The following is a 19573-nucleotide window of genomic DNA, read 5'->3' on the forward strand; positions in this document are numbered from 1 at the left end:
ATCAACACTTGAGAAAGACTGAAACATACCCAAGTGTTATTACTCAGAATCCAGGTATTATTAAGGCATACAATATTACCTACAGTACCCATGCGCGAATGGTAGTTCGCTAAAATTCGCCATCACACAGGTTACAGGAAACAAATTACAATGTACAGTAAAAAAGACTGTGTATCAAAAACGAGGTAGAGAGAGAGAGAGAGAGAGAGAGAGAGAGAGAGAGAGAGAGAGATATGTTACGCTTTTCCTAAAAGGAAGAGGGGCATGGGGGTGTATCCTCACAAAAATTTATAAATTCTCTCAAGACAACCCAGTCGGAGGAATGTGTTTGGTGCAGTTTACCAGCTTACTCTCGGGTAATCCGATTAGAGATTTTAGCGCAACTTTTTTTTTTTTTTTTTTATAACACCCGAGTAAAAACAACATTTTACCTTCTTTTTTTGGCAGTTTTGTGATGAGCCATCCACAGGAGCAAAATGCTTTATTTTGATTGTAATCTTCACGATATTTAGCGTCCAATTTTAAAATTATCAGCGGAATGGCAATAAGATGACAATTTATGTGCCTGGCTTTCTCGTGTCAGCTGATCGTTGTGCACAACTCAAACACATGCAGCATTCCGTCTGCTGTTAGGTTATTCAACATTCCACAAATATTTGTGAACTTCATTTCGTTATATTTTGTTTCATACGATGCACTATATGTAACTGGCCTTCGAAATGGCTGTATAAACGCTTGTAAGCACTCCTAGAGCCTTATTACACCAATCCAAACACATGTGAACTGCAATAAACTAAACAGACTACCATATCCGAAAAGATGCTACTTGATGTTTCTCATCAGGTTCATGCAAACTAGTTGGGTTTTGTGTACTAAGAGCATAATTTCACGTTAGGTACAGCATGCGGTAACGTAACCACTTCACGAAACTACAACGCACCTTCATCTACCTCCGAACAGACACCAAAATCCTCTATTGCTGGAGTGCACCGATATTACTTTCTTGTAAACAAAACTATCTTGACAAACACTGCTTCGCCATTTATCAAAAGTGTTCGCTACGAGAAATATTCCTCGTTGGATTGGTTGTTGACCTGCGAAATGCTCCGTACTTAGACGAGTGCTGCCGACGGGAGACGATGCTGAGGAATATGGCAGCGACGTTGGGAGGTTAGTAAGCACGGAGAGCCGTCGCTTATTGTATTTTGGCGTTGTTCGAAGTTATTCTTCCGAAAGTTGGCGCTTTATACACTAGTCATGCGAATCTGACAACTGAAATAATAAAACGCAGTCGATACATGTTTTAAGAAATTATTATAATTTTTGTAGGTTATGTGTAACCTCTGGCCTAAGCAGGTAAACTTCGTGCACAGGTATTCGTGCCGTGACTTCAAGATTTCTGGTTCCAATTTGTTATGGGCAGGCCAGAAATTTTGCTGCGCGAAAGGGAACTCGCGAAAAAGCAAGAAAAAAGAAAGTTAAAGTGGAGATCAAAAAAGTTGCATGGGTTCCGCCAAAGCTGAGAGAAAAGAAGTAAACACATTGCGTTTACGTTTTTTTCTATTTCTAAATATTGCGTGTTACTCAGGTTGATGAATTGCCACATTTGTCTTGTTACAGAGATAAATTGCCACTTATTTCTAAACGTCTGAACGACAGCCACAAGCCAGTTTCCAGTGACGATGTGTGGATTGGCAGGTATTATCAGTGGAGGGTATACGACTTTGTTGAAGCTGTACAGTGTCATCGAGAAACCCACCACCCAACAATGTACAATGTTCCAGATGCACCACTCTTCGCCTTTATTGAACTGGACATGTCCACAGACAAGAAAGTAAGACCAAATTATGTTAAAAATACTTGTTTTAATTTGAAGTAAGTGGATCGTGTAATATATTGATTTTGTTGCTTGCTGACCATGCAAGCACCACAATCTATTGTGTCCCTTGCTGCCAATGCAAGCACCATAATCAAGTAAAACAAGAGGAAAAACTGAAGTAGGCCCCTAATCATAAATATTATTGATCAGGTCTGGGTAGATAGTGTATGATTGAACTTAAAAATATTGTTCATTCGGTTCTGTACAAAGCAAGAGATAACATCATTAGTAACAATATGACACAGAGAAAATAGGATGTGTAAAATTGATTGTTCTAATTTCCTGGATGTCAATTGACCGGGACATAAATTAGAAATCACGTATTGTAGATCTTCTCAAATGTTCAGCTCAATTTGCTCTATGTGTAATTGCTGATATTGGGTGTGAAAGTATTAGAACTCGTTCTTTTCTTGGAATGTCCATTCATTGATGTCATATAGAATAGTTTTCTGAGGGAAATTCCATGTGTAAACAGAAGTAACTCGTTTCACAAAAATGTGTTATAAGGATATCTAGGGGCCATCCTCATGCTTCGTGTAGACAATTTCTTGAAAGAGTAAAGAATGTTAACAACATAATTTTATGTCACAGTGGAACAACAGCGATCATAGTTAACAGTACAACTGGAAAAGACCTGGATTGCTTTTTTCAGTATGTAGCAACATCCTCACAATATGTATAATCTTATGTGAAATTTTTTGGGAAATACGGAAGCGTCCGATCCCACCCGTCTGCTTTGACCCATGATGTCACAAATATGGCGGAAACAAAAACAAACACACACTCTTTCCACAAGAAGCCTAATGACACTAACGGGACAAGCGCGGGAAATGGGGTGTTTTGGATGGGGGGGCAAACTAAATACAAACAAATTTAGACGCCTTGCGTAGCTACAACATGTAAGTGAAGACAGCCATGCATGAATACCCACCCACCTCCCCAGGGGTCGTAACCCCTGCAACCCATAGAAGATAAAGATGCTTCAGTAGCTGATTAGTGTTTTTTGTCTTTAAAAAAAAAAAAATCTCATGGGATAGAATGAACAGATCAGAAAGATAAATATAATAAACTAAAACAGAAATTCGAGGAAACAGATAATTAAAATAAGTAATAAGTGTTTTTAAATTAAAAAAAAAAATCTCACGAGATTGAACGAACAGATCAGAAAAGTAAATAAAATAAGATAAAACAGAACTGGAGACAGCCACACTCGAACCAAACTCCGCGCCGTCTTGACGTCACACACGACAACACTCTTACGTCACGGGTCAAAGCAGACACGTGGGATCGGACGCTTCTGTCGACCCATTTTTTGTTCAGATTTAGGCCTTACTTAAAAATATGGCCAAATAGTAGTATTCATAAGTGTAACATCATGAACAAAAATAGCCTATGCTATCCATAACTTAACCTTGCTCATACACAGACAGGAACAAAGTATGCAGCCATGAAAATAAATTACCAAGTCCCTCATGAATTAAAGGTGATGTTAGATGATAAGTTAAAGTAAAATAATTTCTACTTGACAACTTGTGTTCCTTAGGTCAAATTAGAAGTAGGTAGTATGTATGTGGTTAGGTTACCTTTATCAAATTTTGTCACAGATTAAAACAAAAACCCAGTGGTCTGCATGTTGCCATGTTTTTCACAGAGATAAATAACATCTAATTTATCCCCTCTGACATTCCACATAATAGTTAGTTGTCATGAATATGATCAACATCACATGGGGAAAAAAAATCACCTAAAATTAACTGAAACTAAACCATATTATTTATTGTGTGTTCTTACTCAAAGGATATAATGAAAGATTTCTACTGTAACACTCTTTATTTTACAGATGTTAGCAATACCTCTCTCTACAATTTATCCCACAAAACTTCTTTTCATACTAATTTTTCCAAGTATCTTTCAACACCTAAATACGTTCACTGTGCCAAAGCTCCATAGTTCATCAACTACAAAAGAATAATTCCTTTGTAGAGTTGTCATCAGAACTGACAGATGTTTACAGTTTCGAATCCTATTGTAGATGTGTATCAAATAAAAATTTCTGGTGGATCAGTTTTAACATTCTACGAGCAAGCTGGATTGTCAGCAGGGGACCTGTCCTACAGAATGAGCCTGAGAAAAAAAGGCCCATGCTTGCCAAAAATGTACTCATACAAGATATATGAGCTGCCTGGGAGGGTACAGAGGCTTGAGGAGTATGTATGTAGATGTAGATTTTCCGCCATGAAGGAGGAGAGCTGAGACAGTTGTTGAGCTTCGGTGGCCCAGCAAACCACCGAGATCGGCCCACACCTGGTACGAAGATCCGAGGAGGACAAGTAGTGCTCACAGCATTACTTCTCACTGCATTTCACTAGACAAGTAATGAGGATGGACTGTGAAGGGTATCATGTTAGGCATTGTAGAGCTCTTGGATGATCCTCAATAGCTGTTGCAATGCCTTTTGTCCACCATGGCACTGGCCAATAGCTGTGTGGTCAGTAGAAAATTGGGGATAGCTGATCCAGCAATATAGGAGATTCCCTTGGCGACGTTACCCACAATATCAGTGATACCGTCTAACAGAGAGTGTGTGAATGGAGTGGCACAGATATATGGCAGCTAGTCAGCTTTTTCAAGAACTCAGTGTGGTAAATGATATTTTGGGTGGAGGGCACTGTAACAAAGATAGTCATGCATCGACCACTGTACTGAAACCATGAGATCGGCGAAGGAGATTGTAGGTTGACAGCCGGAAAGGTGCCGTGGCTGGCATTAAAATGTGAATGAGTGCTGTCACTGAGGAGACACAGATTAAGATTGAAACGAAGCTGGTCAATCAGAAGGCCTCTACCACACAAAGTGGAATTTCCTGCAGGTGGTGATGCACACTAAAAACCCCCTCAAAAGTGAGAATGAATGCACCAGTGTCTACCTCATTGTCTAGCAGGCCTTGTGGGGAAATCCTCTCTAAGTGTTCAAATAGTTCTTTGGCCATCTGTAGGTTAGATTGCAGTGAAAAATTAATCGCTGTATCGTGCTGAGGTTCTTATGATGTATTATGGTATGAGGTACATCACCAAGTTGTTTACAGGAGAGTAATGCCTGGGACTGGGTAGGATTTGATGCCTTAATTAAGATAGAATAACTCTAATTTGCTACAGGAAGAGAGTTTGCCTAGTCAGTTTTCATATTCTCCAGAAACAATAATAGTTTCATACAGAGAAAAGATCCACCATTTGTTCAGATAAAAACCAGGAATAGTTTTAATATATCCCCCAGGCAGCTCATAAGTCCCTTGGTTTGTTTTTTTCCTGTGGCGTGCCCAAGTAGGTAAAGTTCCTAGTGTCGTAACTACCAGCCTGAATTGCAGTCTGGCTGAGGAGACTGCTGGAACCTCAAGGTCACTGGCAGATAACTTGGGCCATTTCGTGATGCCTCATACTTCAGATGAATGCTCTTCCAATAGGTACCACCCAATCAGAGCAAAGCCCATTTGGCATGTTAACCAGTGCCTAGACTTTCAATGCCCCAAATGAACAGGCACCTCCTCTTCAGCACACGCTGGAGGGCAGCAGCTTTGACATCGACAGTACAGTCCCTACATGGCTAGCGGCTTCCACTATACACATAACTGACAACTCGTCACGTTGACTGGCTACTCAACTTTGGGCGACCTTCCTACAAGGCACGCATGATCGGTAAAAAACTTTGAAAGGTGGTCAAATCCAGATTAGGGGACCAAACGCAAGTTAACTGAAACATGTTATCTAAAGTAAATGAAACAAAGTAGGAAAAGTCAGTATCAACATTCTACGAGCAAGCTGGATTGTCAGCAGGGGACCTGTCCTACAGAATGAGCCTGAGAAAAAAAGGCCCATGCTTGCCAAAAATGTACTCATACAAGAGTTATGAGCTGCCTGGGGTTTTTGAGCTCTTTGGTGGGTTCGTGCTTGGCTACAACGTGGCCCCAGCCTTTGCAGCATCTTCTCCCTTCTATGCTGCATGTCTATCCTCTTGATATTCTTTTTCCCCTCCCTTGGGAAACATGTCTGGGGTGTTTTTGGGAATGTTCTGCATCGTCCATAGCTGATGTAAGAATGGTCTCACCACTTGTGTTTCATTCCTTTTTACCTTCTTTGTTCGCCTTCTCCTGTCCTCCATCTGCTTCGGCGTTTGAAGGTCCTCTTTTTTGTCTTCTTCACTGTGCACTCCTGAAGGCTGTCCCATGTGTCTGATGCAAAACAGGTGACTGGGTAACATGTAATTTCCAGCCCCGCGTCAACAGGTAGGATTTGCACATATCCCCTGGTACAAGCCAAGCCCAGGGAGGAGTGGTAGCCTGAGCTGCTACCTTCCCAAATTGCTGATTGGTCCCTCTGTCAGGTGTCGGAGGTGTGACCTGAGCTGTGAACAATCAACTAAGTTGGGTTCGCTCCCTGGTGAAGGGTCCCCCAGGTGGAAGGAGTGCGCCATCAGAGATGCTGGCAATCGTGGGCATTTTCTCACAGTGACCAGTCTTCATGTTGCAATCCATGTCTACCAAATGTAAATGGAATGAAGCTCCCGATTCAAAGACCCTCCCAGCTGCACCACAGTTCCTAATGATTTCCTGTACTGAAGACGGTCAGTCCTTTCCAATGGTAAATCCATTTGTAATACAGAGAGGTGTTGATGCAGTTGCCGGCCCTGAGAATTCCTACTCTCATTTGGGCTACGGCACTTTGATTTTTGGAGATTACTTCTGATTCTCGAGCTCAACAACTGCTTGCCACTTCGCTTCTCCGTGGCTATTGTGTTTGTGTCGAGGCTCGTAGAGCTCTGAATTCATCTTGTGGTGTTTCTTACACTAGGCTGCTCAACAGTCGACTGAGGCAGAGATTCAGATGTACCTCTCTGATTAGAGTGTCATTGCCATCCATCAGGTGATGAAAAAGGTAGATGCCTCCCCAGTGCCCACGCGCACTCTTTCTCTCACTGGTAGTGGTGCTTCCACCCAATATCAAAGCAGGCTATGAAGTTACCATAGCCCAACCGTACATTCCAAACACAATTTGCTGCTACCAGTGTCATCGTTTCAACCACACTCGAATGCCTTGTCGACACTCGGACAAATGTGTAACCTGTGGTGGGGATCCGCACGAGGATGATTGTCCGCCTCATTCTCCGTGCTGCATCAACTGCAGTGGCGACCGTACTGCTGCCTCTAGAGATTGTCCTGTGTTTCTCGATGGGCGTTCTGTGCAGGTGATCTGGATAAAGGAAAAAGTACTTTACCCGGTCGCTTGCAAGTTATTGGCTAGTCGCAAACCCTGCGTTTTACCATCTGGCACTTACAGTACTGCTCTTGCTATATCTCCCTCCATGAAGGAGATGGCCACGCAGACATGCAGCGTCAAATTCAGCTCTGAGGTTGTAAAATCGCTCATGTCATGGTAGCATCACTGTCTCCTCATCCAGTTGTGCAACAAGCCATCAGACTCTTGTCTCACACGGTGGAGTCACCAGCTACACAACTGGTAGGCTGGAAAGGATGGAAGGAATACCTTGAGCCGCCATTTTGGGAAGATTTCGAGCTCCTCCCACTATTACCCTGCCTTCCTCCATTGGAAATGAGCGGAGGAGGCTCGAGAGATACCCTTTTCTTCTGAGAATCCTGAGTGCTACATGCCACCTTTACTTTGAGGGAGCTAGATCGTGCTCTCAGTTCGTCTCGATCCTCCCCCTTAGGGTGAGACGCTTTCACTTTCAGATGTTGCAGCTCCTTTCTCTTGTGGGCAAGCACTTTCTGCTTAATACATACAACCGGACATACAACCACATCTGGGCAGAGGGCACGTTTCTTGAACAGTGGCGTGAAGCCACTGTCATACCCGTACCTAAGCCCAGTAAGGGCAAACACCTTCCTTCTGGCTACTGCCCCCTTTCTCTCACCACCTGTATTTGCAAGGTGATGGAACGTGTGATTCATGCATGGTTGGTATGGTGGCTCGAGTCTCGCTATTCACTAACCACTGCACAGTGTGGATTTCGAGCACAACATTCTGCAGTTTACCATCACATCATTTTGCCCACCCATGTCATGAATGGTTTTCTGTGGAAATCCCAGCCTGTGGCCATGTTTTTCGATTCAGAAAAAGCCCATGACACCAGTTGGAGGAGTTGTATCCTCTGTACTCTCTACATGTGGCACTTCCGTGGCCGCCTGCCCTGTTTCCTTCAAGGTACGTGTGGGTTCTGCCTTGTCGGACACCTTCATCCAGGAAAGTGGTGTGCCTCAGGGTTACGTGCTGAGTGTCGTCCTCTTTGCTATCGCCATTAACCCTATAATGGCCTGTTTCAGCCCGACATCTCCAGCTCCCTTTCCTTGACGATTTTCGTGGACTTGTCTCATTGACTGGCATCTTTGACGGTGTCCCGATCATCTTTACTCGTGGAACATTGACAGTGGCTTTTGTTTTTCCACTGTCAAAACAGTTTGTATGAATTTCTGGCAGCGCATTTGGTTTCTTCCACTGCCTTTATATCTTGGGACTGTTGCTCTTCCATTCATTGAAACTATGAAATTCTTGGGACTCGTGCTTGATAGGAAACTTTCTTGGTCCTCCCATGTGTCTTACCTGACGGCCTACTGTATGCGGTCCCTCAGTGTCCTACATGTCCTCAATGATACTTCTTGGGTTGCAGATTGAACCACCCTCCTCCATTTGTACCAGTCCCTCGTCGGTCCGAAACTAGATTACGGGTGTTTCATTTATGCATCTGCACATCCGGCCCTCTTACACCGACTTAATACGACCCACCATCATAGCATTCGTTTGGTCACTGGCACATTTTACACAACCTCGATTGCAGAAGCTGCCACACTACTAGATATACGTGCCGTTTCTGTGCCATGCATGGCCACCCATTCTATGCCGCCTCCTTCAGTTTGTCCTTTGATCAACAGTATGGGGTGTGTCGGTCTTCTCCGTCACCTCCTGGAGTTCGCTTTCGGTTCTTGCTCTGGCAGATTAACCTCACGCTACCTGCAACTGTCCCGGTGGATGTAAACCCTTCACCACCTTGGCTTTGTGCAGCAGCCTGTGTTCACCTTTGCCTTCATTCACTTCCTAAGGACACTACACCATCCTAGCTCAGTCGCCTTCAGTTTCATGATCTTCGCAATAGTACCTTTGTATACACTGGCTCTCAGACTGACCATTGTGTCAGGTGTGACTTCATCATTCGCACCAACATTTTTTGTATCGGCTTTCAGAACACTGCTCAGTATTTACAGCAGAGCACTTCGCCCTGTATCAGGCCACGTAGTACATACAGCGGTGACACAGGCTTTTCTATTTTGTCATCTGCTCAGACTGTCGGCACCCTTCAGAGCCTCTGTGTGCTGCACAGTGGCAATCCCCTAGTGCAACAGGTCCAGGAAAGCTGTCACTTGCTCACTCTTATGGAACCACAGTGCTGTTTACGTGGGTTCCTGGTCGCATCGGTCTGGCAGGAAATGAGGCTGCTGCCAAGGCTGCAGACTTCGTACCTCAGCCCACTAGTTCTTACATTCCCTCTGATGATCCCTGAGTTGCCGTCTGTCAGTAGTGGTGTTACTTTGGCATCACAATTGGTCCTCCCTTCATGAGAACAAGCTCCAGGATATTAAGGCTCTCCCAGTGACTTGGACGACCTCCTCTCGCTCCGAGGAGGTCATTTTAACTAGGTTGCATATTGGGCACTGTCCTTTTAGCCATCACCATTTGTTAAGTGATGCTTCCCAACACTTTGTGCATGTTGCGCCCAACTTTTAACTGTCCACCATTTCCTGATGGAATGCCCTTATTTAATCGTTTATGTTCCTCTTTCCTTTCCATGCTGCAGTTTGTATTCTGATATTCGTTTTCTGTCCCCTGGGGATCATGTCTACAATATTTTTGGGAATGTGTTCTGAGGTTTTAACAGCCTCACATCAGAACAACCCATCATCTGTTCTTTCTTTCTTTGTAATCCTTCTCCTAACCTTCCTCTGCTTCGGCATTTCAGGTTCCTCTGGTTCTTCTTTCTCCCTGTGCACTCCTGAAGGCTGCCCCTACATTTGACATGTAACAGGTGATTTGGTAACGCATAATTCCCAGCCCCGGATCAACAGGTAGGGTTCATCCATACCCCCTGGTACAGGCCAGGCCCTTGGAAGGGTGATTGCCTGAGCTGTTACCTTTCCAAATTGCCAATTGATCCCTCTGTCAGGAGTTCTAGACCCCCTGCGGGTCCGGAAGTTAGAATAGGCCTGAGGTATTCCTGCCTGTCGTAAGAGGTGACTAAAAGGAGTCTTTCGTATTTCAGCCTTGGTCCTCTGTCAGGTTTGATCTCCATCTTTCTAAATTTTGCCAAAGAGCTAGCCAATTGGGGATGGGTGCCTTACATGGTGCATCGTGTCCATTGTGCTTTGAGATCTTTAGCCCGTTTTCTCGTTGTCACATTGCAGTCACGCTCACTCTCCATCTCTTGGGCAAGGACACCTCCTTGGATGCGTTTTTCACCATGCACTTTGCAGTGTCGCTTTCTGCGTCAATGATGACCATGAACTTCTTAACACCTCATATCCGGCATGGTAGCCTGTCCATTGTGGTGGGATCGCCATGTACCCTGTTGGTTGTACCCCCTAACAACACAGGGATCCTGCCAAGTGGCCCTGCTGATGCTGGGTGGCACCCATGTGGAGGGTCTCTTGTCTGAGTGGGTGGCATCAGGGCGGATGACACGCCATGCAATGTAGTACGTCATCTCTTGCTCGTGTTCCACCACCAGCAATCTCTAAGCGGGCAGTCTAACTTCAATGTTAAGAAATATGACCCCAAATTGTTCCCCTCCCTGGACACGCTATGGGAGGAATGCCAGGCTAAGGATGGTAGTGAACCTTACTCGCCCCGGTACCTCGTATGTCCATGAAGCCTCAGTTTTTTGTGGAGCATTTGGAGGACAAGTTTGAGAAGGTGGAGGGCTTGTCTAAAATGCACTCTGGGTCAGTCTTGATAAAAACAGCATCCTCTGCCCAGTCACGAGCATTACTAGCTTGTGACAAGTTGGGAGATGTTTCTGTTTCTGTCACACCCCGTAAGAGCTTTAATATGGTCTAGGGTCTTACATTCCACAGGGACCTTCTTTTGCAGTCTTACAACGAGCTGCACGCCAATTTACAGCGGCGAGGTGTTCATTTCGTCCGGCGCGTCCATTGGGGTCCGAAGGATAATCAGGTTGCCACCTGTGCCTTCATATTGGCCTTCAAGGGTGACACATTGCCCGAGAAGGTCAAGATGATGATCTACTGCTGTGACATCAAGCCATATATCCCTCCCCCAATGCTGTGCTTTAAGTGCTGCAAGTTCAACCATATGTCTTTCCACTGTACTTCCAGTGTCACATGTCGAAATTGTGGACATCCGTCACATCCCAATACTCCATGTGCCCCGCCTCCAATCTGTGTCAACTGCGGAGAGCATCATTCAACTAGCTCGCCAGACTGCAGGATTTCACAGAAATAGAGGAAAATCATGGAAACTAAGTCAAAATTGAGCACATACATCCTGTGGCTATGACCTCCTCTTACACCGCCGCTACAAGAACAGTTGTCACCCCATCAGTTCCTCGAATTCCTGCCACCTCTCAGAACCAGAAGATTACACCTGCCCCCTTGACAGTGGGGAGCACTTACCTCCCTGTTGCTCCCACACCACCTACTTCAGGAGCAACAGCCAGAGAAGCGTAAGTCTTCTTCAGCTCTTCTCGCTAGGAAGGGGTCCCTTGGGTCACTCCCTTCCCAGGTTTCTGCAAGTGGGAAAGATGACACCTGCCAGTGGCTGAAGAGCCCAAAAGCAGCTGGTCGTAGGTTTTAATGCGCATCCTCAGTCTCGAAGACTGAATCAGTGAAGTCCTCCCAGCCAGGGAAACCAAAGGAGCAGCAAGGGAAACCCGAAAAGAAGGTCCCCAAGACCAAGGGAATTGTGGTGGCACCCACACCTCTGCTACCTACAAGCTCTGCATCTGCAGGTGAGGTGGAGATTCTGGCATCCGCTGAGGACCTATATCTCTCCGGACCATCAGACACAATGGATATAGATTGCTCAGGCAAAAATTCGGTGGCACTAGGTGACCCTGAGGCATAAACTGCCTCATTGAATGTTCCGTGCCTTCCCAGTCTCATGATGATGTCACCCTCCAGTGGAATTGTGGCAGTTTTTTCCACCACCTGGTTGAGCTACAGCAACTGTTAAGCTTTACACCTGCTTTCTGCATTGCGCTCCAGGAAACCTGGTTCCCGGCAATGCAGACCCCTGCCCTCCATGGCTATAAGTGATACTACAGGAACTGTAGCAACCATAATCGAGTGTCATGTGGAGTTTCGGTTTAATTCCTAAACTCAGTCTGTCGTAACACTGTGCCCCTTCAAACCCCTCTTGAAGCTGTGACTGTCAGGATAAGGACGACACAGGAAATAACTTTCTGCAATGTATATCTTCCTCCAGATGGTGCAGTATCTCTGATTGTATTAACTGCACTGATTGATCAACACCCTAAACCTTTCCTACTTTTGGGAGATTTTAACACCCATAACCCCTTGTGGGGTGGCACTGTGCTTACTGTCTGAGACAGAAATGTCTAGACTTTACTGTCTCAGGTTGACCTCTGCCCTTTAAATACTGTGGCCACCACACATTTCAGTTTGGCTCATGGTAGTTACTCGGCCATTGATTTATCAATTTGCAGCCCAGGACTTCTCCCATCTATCCACTGAAGAGCACATGATGACCTGTGTGGTAGTGACCACTTCCCCATCTTCCTGTCACTGTCCCAGCATTAAGCCCACGGACACCTGACCAGGTGGGCTTTAAACAAGGTGGACTGGGAAACTCTGCTGTCACCATTGAATCTCCCCCACACAGGAACATTGATGTGGTGGTTGATCAGGCGACTACTACAATCGTTTCTGTGGCAGAAAGCACGATCCCTCGCTCTTTAGGGTGCCCCCGGTGAAAGGCAGTCCCTTGGTGGTCAGCAGAAGTTGCTGAAGCAGTATGCCTCGACCACTGGGTGCCATCCATTACCTTCCCAAGTCTGGGCAAAGATCAAACATGTTTTCGGGTACCAGACCCCAATAGGTGTTCCTGGTATTAACATAGATGGCGTGTTATAAACCGATGCAAACGTGATTGCCGAGCAGTTTGCTGAGCGCTATGCTCGAGCCTCTGTGTTGAATAATTACCTCCCAGCCTTTCCCACTCTCAAACAGCGGCTGTAAGAGGAAGTACTCTCGTTTACTACACGCCACAGTGAATCCTATAACACTCCATTTACAGAGTGGGAGCTCCTCAGTGCCCTTGGTCATTGCCTCGACACAGCCAGATAGGATCCACAGCCAAATGATTAAACATCTCTCATCTGACTACAAGTGACATCTCCTCGTCATCTTCAATCAGATCTGGTGTGATGGCCTCTTTCCATCGCAATGCTGGGAGAGCACCATCATTCTGGTGCTCAAATCTGGTAAAACACCGCTTGATGTGGATAGCTATTGGCCCAACAGCCTCACCAACGTTCTTTGTAAGCTGCTGGAACATATGGTGAGTCAGCAGTTGGGTTGGGTCCTGGAGTCATGTGGCCTGCTGGCTCCATGTCAGGGTGGCTTCCGCTAGGGTCGCTCTACCACTGATAATCTTGTGTCCCTCGAGTCTGCCATCCCAACAGACATCATATCCTTGCTACATTATATGAGTGGAGTCTCCAAGGCCCGCTCCCGATTTTTATCCAAAATTTCCTGTTGCTTCGTACTTTCCATGTCCAAGTTGGTGCCTCCCATAGTCCCCCCCCCCATATCCAGGAGAATGGGGTCCCGCAGGGCTCTGTTTTGTGTGTCTCTCTGTTTTTAGTGGCCGTTAATGCTCCAGGAGCAGCTGTAGGGCCATCCATCCCACCTTCTCTGTATGAAGACGACTTCTGTATTTCGTACTGCTCCACCAGTACTGGCGTTGCAGAGTGGCATCTACAGGGAGCCATCCACAAGGTGCCGTCATGGGCTCTATCCCATGGTTTCCAGTTTTCGACTGCAAAGTCATGTGTTATGCACTTCTGTTGGCATCGTACCGTTCATCCAGAACTTTACCTTATGATGGTCCACTCGTTGTAGTGGAGACATATCAATTCTTAGGACTGGTTTTCGACGCCTGATTGACGTGGCTTTCTCATCGTTGTCAGCTGAAGCGGAAGTGCTGGCAGCATCTCAGTGCCCTCCACTGCCTGAGCAACACCAACTGCGGTGCAAATCGCTCTACACTGCTGCAGCTGTCCAGAGCCCTTGTTCTATCCCACCTTGACTGTGGGAGTCTGGTTTATGGTTTGGCGGCACCCTCAGCGTTGCGTTCACTCGACCTAGTGCACCACTGTATTGTTCGCCTAGTGACAGGAGCTTTTAGGACGAGTCTGGTGACCAGCGTCTTTGTGGAGAGGGCGGAGTCCATTGCAGGTTACGCGTGCACAACTGCTGGCCAGTTACATTGCACATGTTCGTAGTTCTCCTGCGCATCCGAATCACCGTCTCCTTTTCCCACCCACGGCGGTTCATCTCCTGCATTTGCAGCCCAGGTCATGGCTTCCAATTGCAGTTCGTGTCCGATCCCTTCTTTCTGAACTGGAGTCCTTGCCTTTACCACCTATATTTGAGGTCCATTCACGTACACCTTCATGGTGTACACCTAGGCCACAGCTTGGACTGGACCTTTCACGTGGCACTAAGGACTCAGTTAACCCCGCGACTTTCTGCTGCCACTTCCTCTCGATTCTTGACATTTACCGAGGCCACGAAGTGGTTTACACTGACGGCTTGATGGCTGATGCTCACATCGGCTTCGCATATGTCCGTGAAGGACATATTGAACAGCATTCCTTGTTCAATGGCTGCAGTGTTTCCACTGCTGAGCTGGTGGCTATATCTCGTGCTCTTGAGCACATCTATTCATGCCCTGGGGAGTCATTTCTTCTGTGTACTGACTCCTTGAGCAGCCTACAAGCTATCGACCAGTTCTACCCTCGTCATCCTTTGGTAGTGACCATTCAGGCACTGGAACAGTCCAGTTGTTCAGTGTGTTTGTCTGGACCCCAGGTCACGTCAGAATCCCAGGCAACGAACTTGCCGACAGGCTGGCCAAACATGCTACGCAGAAACTGCTTATGGAGATCGGCTTCTCTGCATGTGACCTGTGTTCAGTACTACGCCGCAACATTTTGCAGGTTTGGGAGACGAAATCGCATAACCTCAGCATGCACAACAAACTGCATGCCATTAAGGAGACTAAGAATGTGTGGCAGTCCTCCATGCGGGCCTCTCACAGGGACTCTGTGGTTCTCTTCCAGCTCTGCATTGGCCATGCTTGGGTGACACACGGCTACCTCCTGCAGCATAATGACCGACCTCAGTGTCAGTGCGACGCCCGGCTGACAGTGGCCCATATCTTGGATCTTGGTGAGCTGTCTTCCTTTGGCTGCTCTGGAATGGACTCTTCAGTTACTGGACTCGTTGCCATTAATTTTAGCTGGCAACGCCTCATCGGCTAACTTAGTTTTACTTTTTATATATAACAGTGGGTTTTATCATTCTTTGTAAGTTATAGCACATGTCCTTTCTCCCCTTGTGTTCTCCACTCTAATGCTTTTAGGGTGGATGTTATAATGTGTCACAGAGTGGCTGGCTTTTCCTTTTTGTTCTCGTGGTCAGCCAGCCACGGTCACTGCTCTCTTGTTTTTACCCCTTCTACCTGTTTCTTGCTTCTCTCTGTAGTTTTCTTTTCCTGTTTTGTCCACAGTAGTGTTTGTTGTTCTTCTGGTTCCTCCTTTCTCCTGTTATTGTGCTACATGTCTCCTTTCTTTTCTTTCCCTTGTGTAAGGGACCGATGACCTCGCAGGCTGCCTACCCCATTTACTTCAGCAATTTTTAGAAGACCAAGTTTTCAAAGTATGTATTGGTTTGGCCTTGTCAGACACCTTTATCCAGGAGAATGGAGTGTCTCAAGGTTCCATCCTGAGCGTCATCCTGTTTGCTGTAGCCTTTAAAAGTTATTATGGTCTATCTCCAGCTCCATTTTCATGAATGACTTTGCGAACTATTGCAGTTCTCCATGGACTTGTCTCCTTAAGCGGCATCTTCAGCACTGTCTCGATCGTCATTACTTGTGGAGCGTTGACAGTGGCTTGCACTTTTCCACTGACAAAACCATTTGTGTGGTGGCAGTGCAGTGGGTTTCTTACACCATCTTTACTTCTTGGTCCTGTTGTTCTTCCATTCATTGAAACTACGAAATTCCTGGGGATTAAGCATGGTAGAAAACATTCTTGTCTTACCTGGCCACACGCTGTACTCAGTCCCTCAATGACCTACGTGTTCTAAGTGGCACTTCCTAGGTAGTGGCTTGGACCACCCTCATCTGTTTGCACCGATCCTTTGTCTGTTCAGAACACGACTTACATGTTCTTTATTGATCTGCAAGTCTGTCCATCTTATGCCATCTTAATACAATTTACCATTGTAGAATACGTTTGGCCACTAGCGCCTTTTACACTAGCCCAATTGAGAGTCCCTATGGAGAAGCTGCCGAACTACTGCTGTCAGACCCGCGTGCTGCTTTCCTTAGCAGATAAGCATGCCGTTTGTCTGCCATGCGCGGCCACCCATCCTATGCAGCAGCAGTTTGAAGAGGTCAAAAGTGGCCTCCTGAGTGTGTCTTGGCCGGTGTTGATAAAGAGTGAAATAGTTGTAGAAGGAAATTGAAAACATTTTTGCTTGACAACTCCTACTCCACAGGCCCAATTACTAAATTTAAATGTAAGTATAGATTACTGTGAAACCAACTATGTAAATAGCCATAATTTCACTGAGAAAGTATTTCATATTTCAGCTCAGTGTGAGATATTGCAAACGTTTGTAACATGCAAATAATATTTGTAAGGGTCAGTATTATTGCCATTGATGCTTCTCGGAGCAATACTGCTAACACCTGAACACTTTGTATGTCATCTGTATTACTAGATAGCTATGGTCACACAGTCCCAGTTGCAAGTTGCCAATCTAATGGCTTCCAGGAGCAACAAAAATTTGATTTTCATAATTTCATATAGTTATTGACCAAATTACAAATTTAAAATGATGTCATCAACTCATTAAGAGGTATAATGTTACACTACAGATTTAACAGTAATCGAGTATTATTCTGGGTAATTTAGGTGCCTGTCTTAAGACCTATAATCAGTTTTGACTTTTTTGGTATTCTTTGATCAAATAATCTGAAACTTATAAAACCAACATAATTATGGTTTTATGTCTTCATCCATAAAGGTTTACATCAGGGCCAGCCACGGCATGCCAAAGTTCACGCATGCAGGGTCTGTGGTTCGCAAGTGGGCCAAGGTACAGTCTGTCTCGGCTTTGCTCGTTTGTTCCCTTAAGTACCTGGTACAGCACAACATTTCATTTAGTATTACGGTGTTGCATTTTTCGGACAGCACAAATGTCTTCAGTTCAGCAGCCTCGTGGTGTTAGTGCTGTTTACCTTTCGCTTTTTGTTAGTGATATGAAGGACATTCACAAGTCCAGTGGCTGTTTGCACAAAAATAAGTAGACTAGCATCTTTCGCCACAAAAGTGACAGAAGAGAGGTATGACATTTCTCGACGTATATTCTGCACTCATATAAGCAATGGGTAATTCAAATTTGCTATGAAATGACAGTGCAGCACCATGCAGAAAGAATTTAAAGATTGAGTTGCCAGTAAAGGAAAAAAATTTCCAAAGATCGACAAATGAGATTCGTTGTTCTCTACATCAAAAGCGCTTTGTGCTAAATTTTCAGGCATGGAGCATGTGAAAAAAATTAGTGGTATGCAAAGTAAAATTTCTGAAGTCGCACACAGGGTATCAGCTGCAACAATGTGGAACAGTTGTAAATCAAAAAGTCATTGCAGGCATGCCCCTTGACTTAACCAACTAGTTTTGCAGTAATATGCAAGGTCTCCATGAGATTTTATATGTTACTGCAAAATAAGTTGATTAAGTCAAGGGGTATGCCTGGAATGATTTTTTGATTTAAAACTAGGAATTCTTCAATTTATCGAGGAAAAAGGGAGTGCAGGAACAAAAATTAGAACATCTGGAATAGAATGCAGAACTTGCATTTTAAGTGAGCTTCAATGCACACTGGTCATAATGACATTGCAAGATGTTCTATACTGCTCTTCTCAGGCACTTTCAATGTCTGCATAATGAGGTTGCAAAAGTGCTGCAATATTTCGACCAATACATGTATGGAAGATGTTCTTTCAATTATGAAACGAAATAAATCACTATTACATGGCAGCCTGCATGTGAAAATATGTGAAACTGTCTGTGTGTGTCTGTATACTGACAGTTTGTACCAGATAAAAATTATAGGTCATCAGTGCGCTAAATATAATTCAGTTATACTGAAAATTTGTTTTGTTTTTGATCTGATTGTTGAGAAACGTGAAAAATAAAACCAAGTCATACGCAGTGCTGTGTCATTGCCATTTATATCTGGCACGTTCACAGTTTCCCCACACCTCATGCTGTGACAGCATGGCGTGGCAGTTAGGAAAATGTGCCAGCAAAGCTGAACACTATGGCACTTGTGCCACAGCATGGGCCACATGCTGAATTCTTGGCCAAACACAATTCACATGTTTAACTGCAACTGTTTAACACATTAACTCATTTGTAAAGTAATCAGGCAAAACTGTCTTACACTGGAGAGTTTGATTCTTTAAAGAATTGACGGGGAGGGGCAGGTTACTGGTGGTATTCTAAAGAAATACTTATTTGTTTGACACAATTATTATTCCTAAATGTAAAGTCATTGCAGTAATTGCCTGTTCAATTGTTTCATGGTAGCATATTTTATATGTTAAGAGTGAAGAACACACAAACACTTTTCATATAGATTTGTTGCTAATTACTATGTTATTATTTGCAACTTTAAAATGTTCACTCTTAATGTCTGCTCTTGGTTTGGTGACTATTTACTTTAGATTCCAGCACTATTTTATTTGTGCTGTAATTTATAAATTGTATTTTTCAGACAAAATTTGTTGATAACTTTACCAGAGTTGCTGGTATTCCACATCCATTTGAACATGGCGAAGACAGATCTGTCATAGTTTTTGCAAAGACACAAGAAGAACAAAAGATTGCCCTTGAAGCCGGAGCAACAGTGGCTGGTGGAATGGAGCTCATCACGGATATACAGGTTATTTGCCACCTATTTTCTGTTTAAATTATTTTTCTGAAAATCAAAACAACAATGAAGTTGTGTTTTTCATGTGTGTTTACACAGCTATGTGCAAATGAAGAAAATTCATAGATTTATTTAAGCTCTTGTAGGGTAGAAAGTTATCTGGAACTATTTCCAACTGGTATTTAAAGTTTTGATGGTATTAAATTACCGCATTCCAACATAGAATTCAGTCATATATTCCTTTAGAAGTTCATTTGTTTAGCATTTGTGTGCTAAGGTGATATACTTCTCTAGAATACATCACCTTCTCAAAAATTTTGGTAAGTAATGTTAGCTGTGAAACAGGTCAGTAGTTATGGACACCTCTCACATCACCTTGCTTGAAGAGGGGTTAACAACAGCTTATTTCAGTCTCTCTGTAAAAA

General features: G+C 44.5%; 2 protein-coding genes across 2 annotated transcripts in view; one reads left to right on the forward strand and one right to left on the reverse strand.

Annotated features, from left to right (window-relative positions):
* LOC124802473 (CCR4-NOT transcription complex subunit 6-like) overlaps nucleotides 1–1127 on the reverse strand; it is a 76518-nt gene extending 75391 nt beyond the window's left edge. The window contains exon 1 of the mRNA XM_047263263.1: nucleotides 941–1127. The gene's annotated coding sequence lies outside the window, so the exon portion shown is untranslated. The remainder of the gene's footprint in view (nucleotides 1–940) is intronic.
* The window catches only part of LOC124802472 (39S ribosomal protein L1, mitochondrial), a 62087-nt gene continuing 43525 nt past the window's right edge, over nucleotides 1012–19573 (forward strand). Inside the window, exons 1-4 of the mRNA XM_047263262.1 lie at nucleotides 1012–1170; nucleotides 1374–1533; nucleotides 1621–1834; nucleotides 18993–19160. Coding sequence (XP_047119218.1) covers nucleotides 1140–1170; nucleotides 1374–1533; nucleotides 1621–1834; nucleotides 18993–19160 — 573 coding nt within the window. The 5' untranslated portion in view covers nucleotides 1012–1139. The remainder of the gene's footprint in view (nucleotides 1171–1373; nucleotides 1534–1620; nucleotides 1835–18992; nucleotides 19161–19573) is intronic.

This window comes from Schistocerca piceifrons, chromosome 6 (assembly GCF_021461385.2).
Source record: "Schistocerca piceifrons isolate TAMUIC-IGC-003096 chromosome 6, iqSchPice1.1, whole genome shotgun sequence".
Lineage (NCBI taxonomy): Eukaryota > Metazoa > Arthropoda > Insecta > Orthoptera > Acrididae > Schistocerca > Schistocerca piceifrons.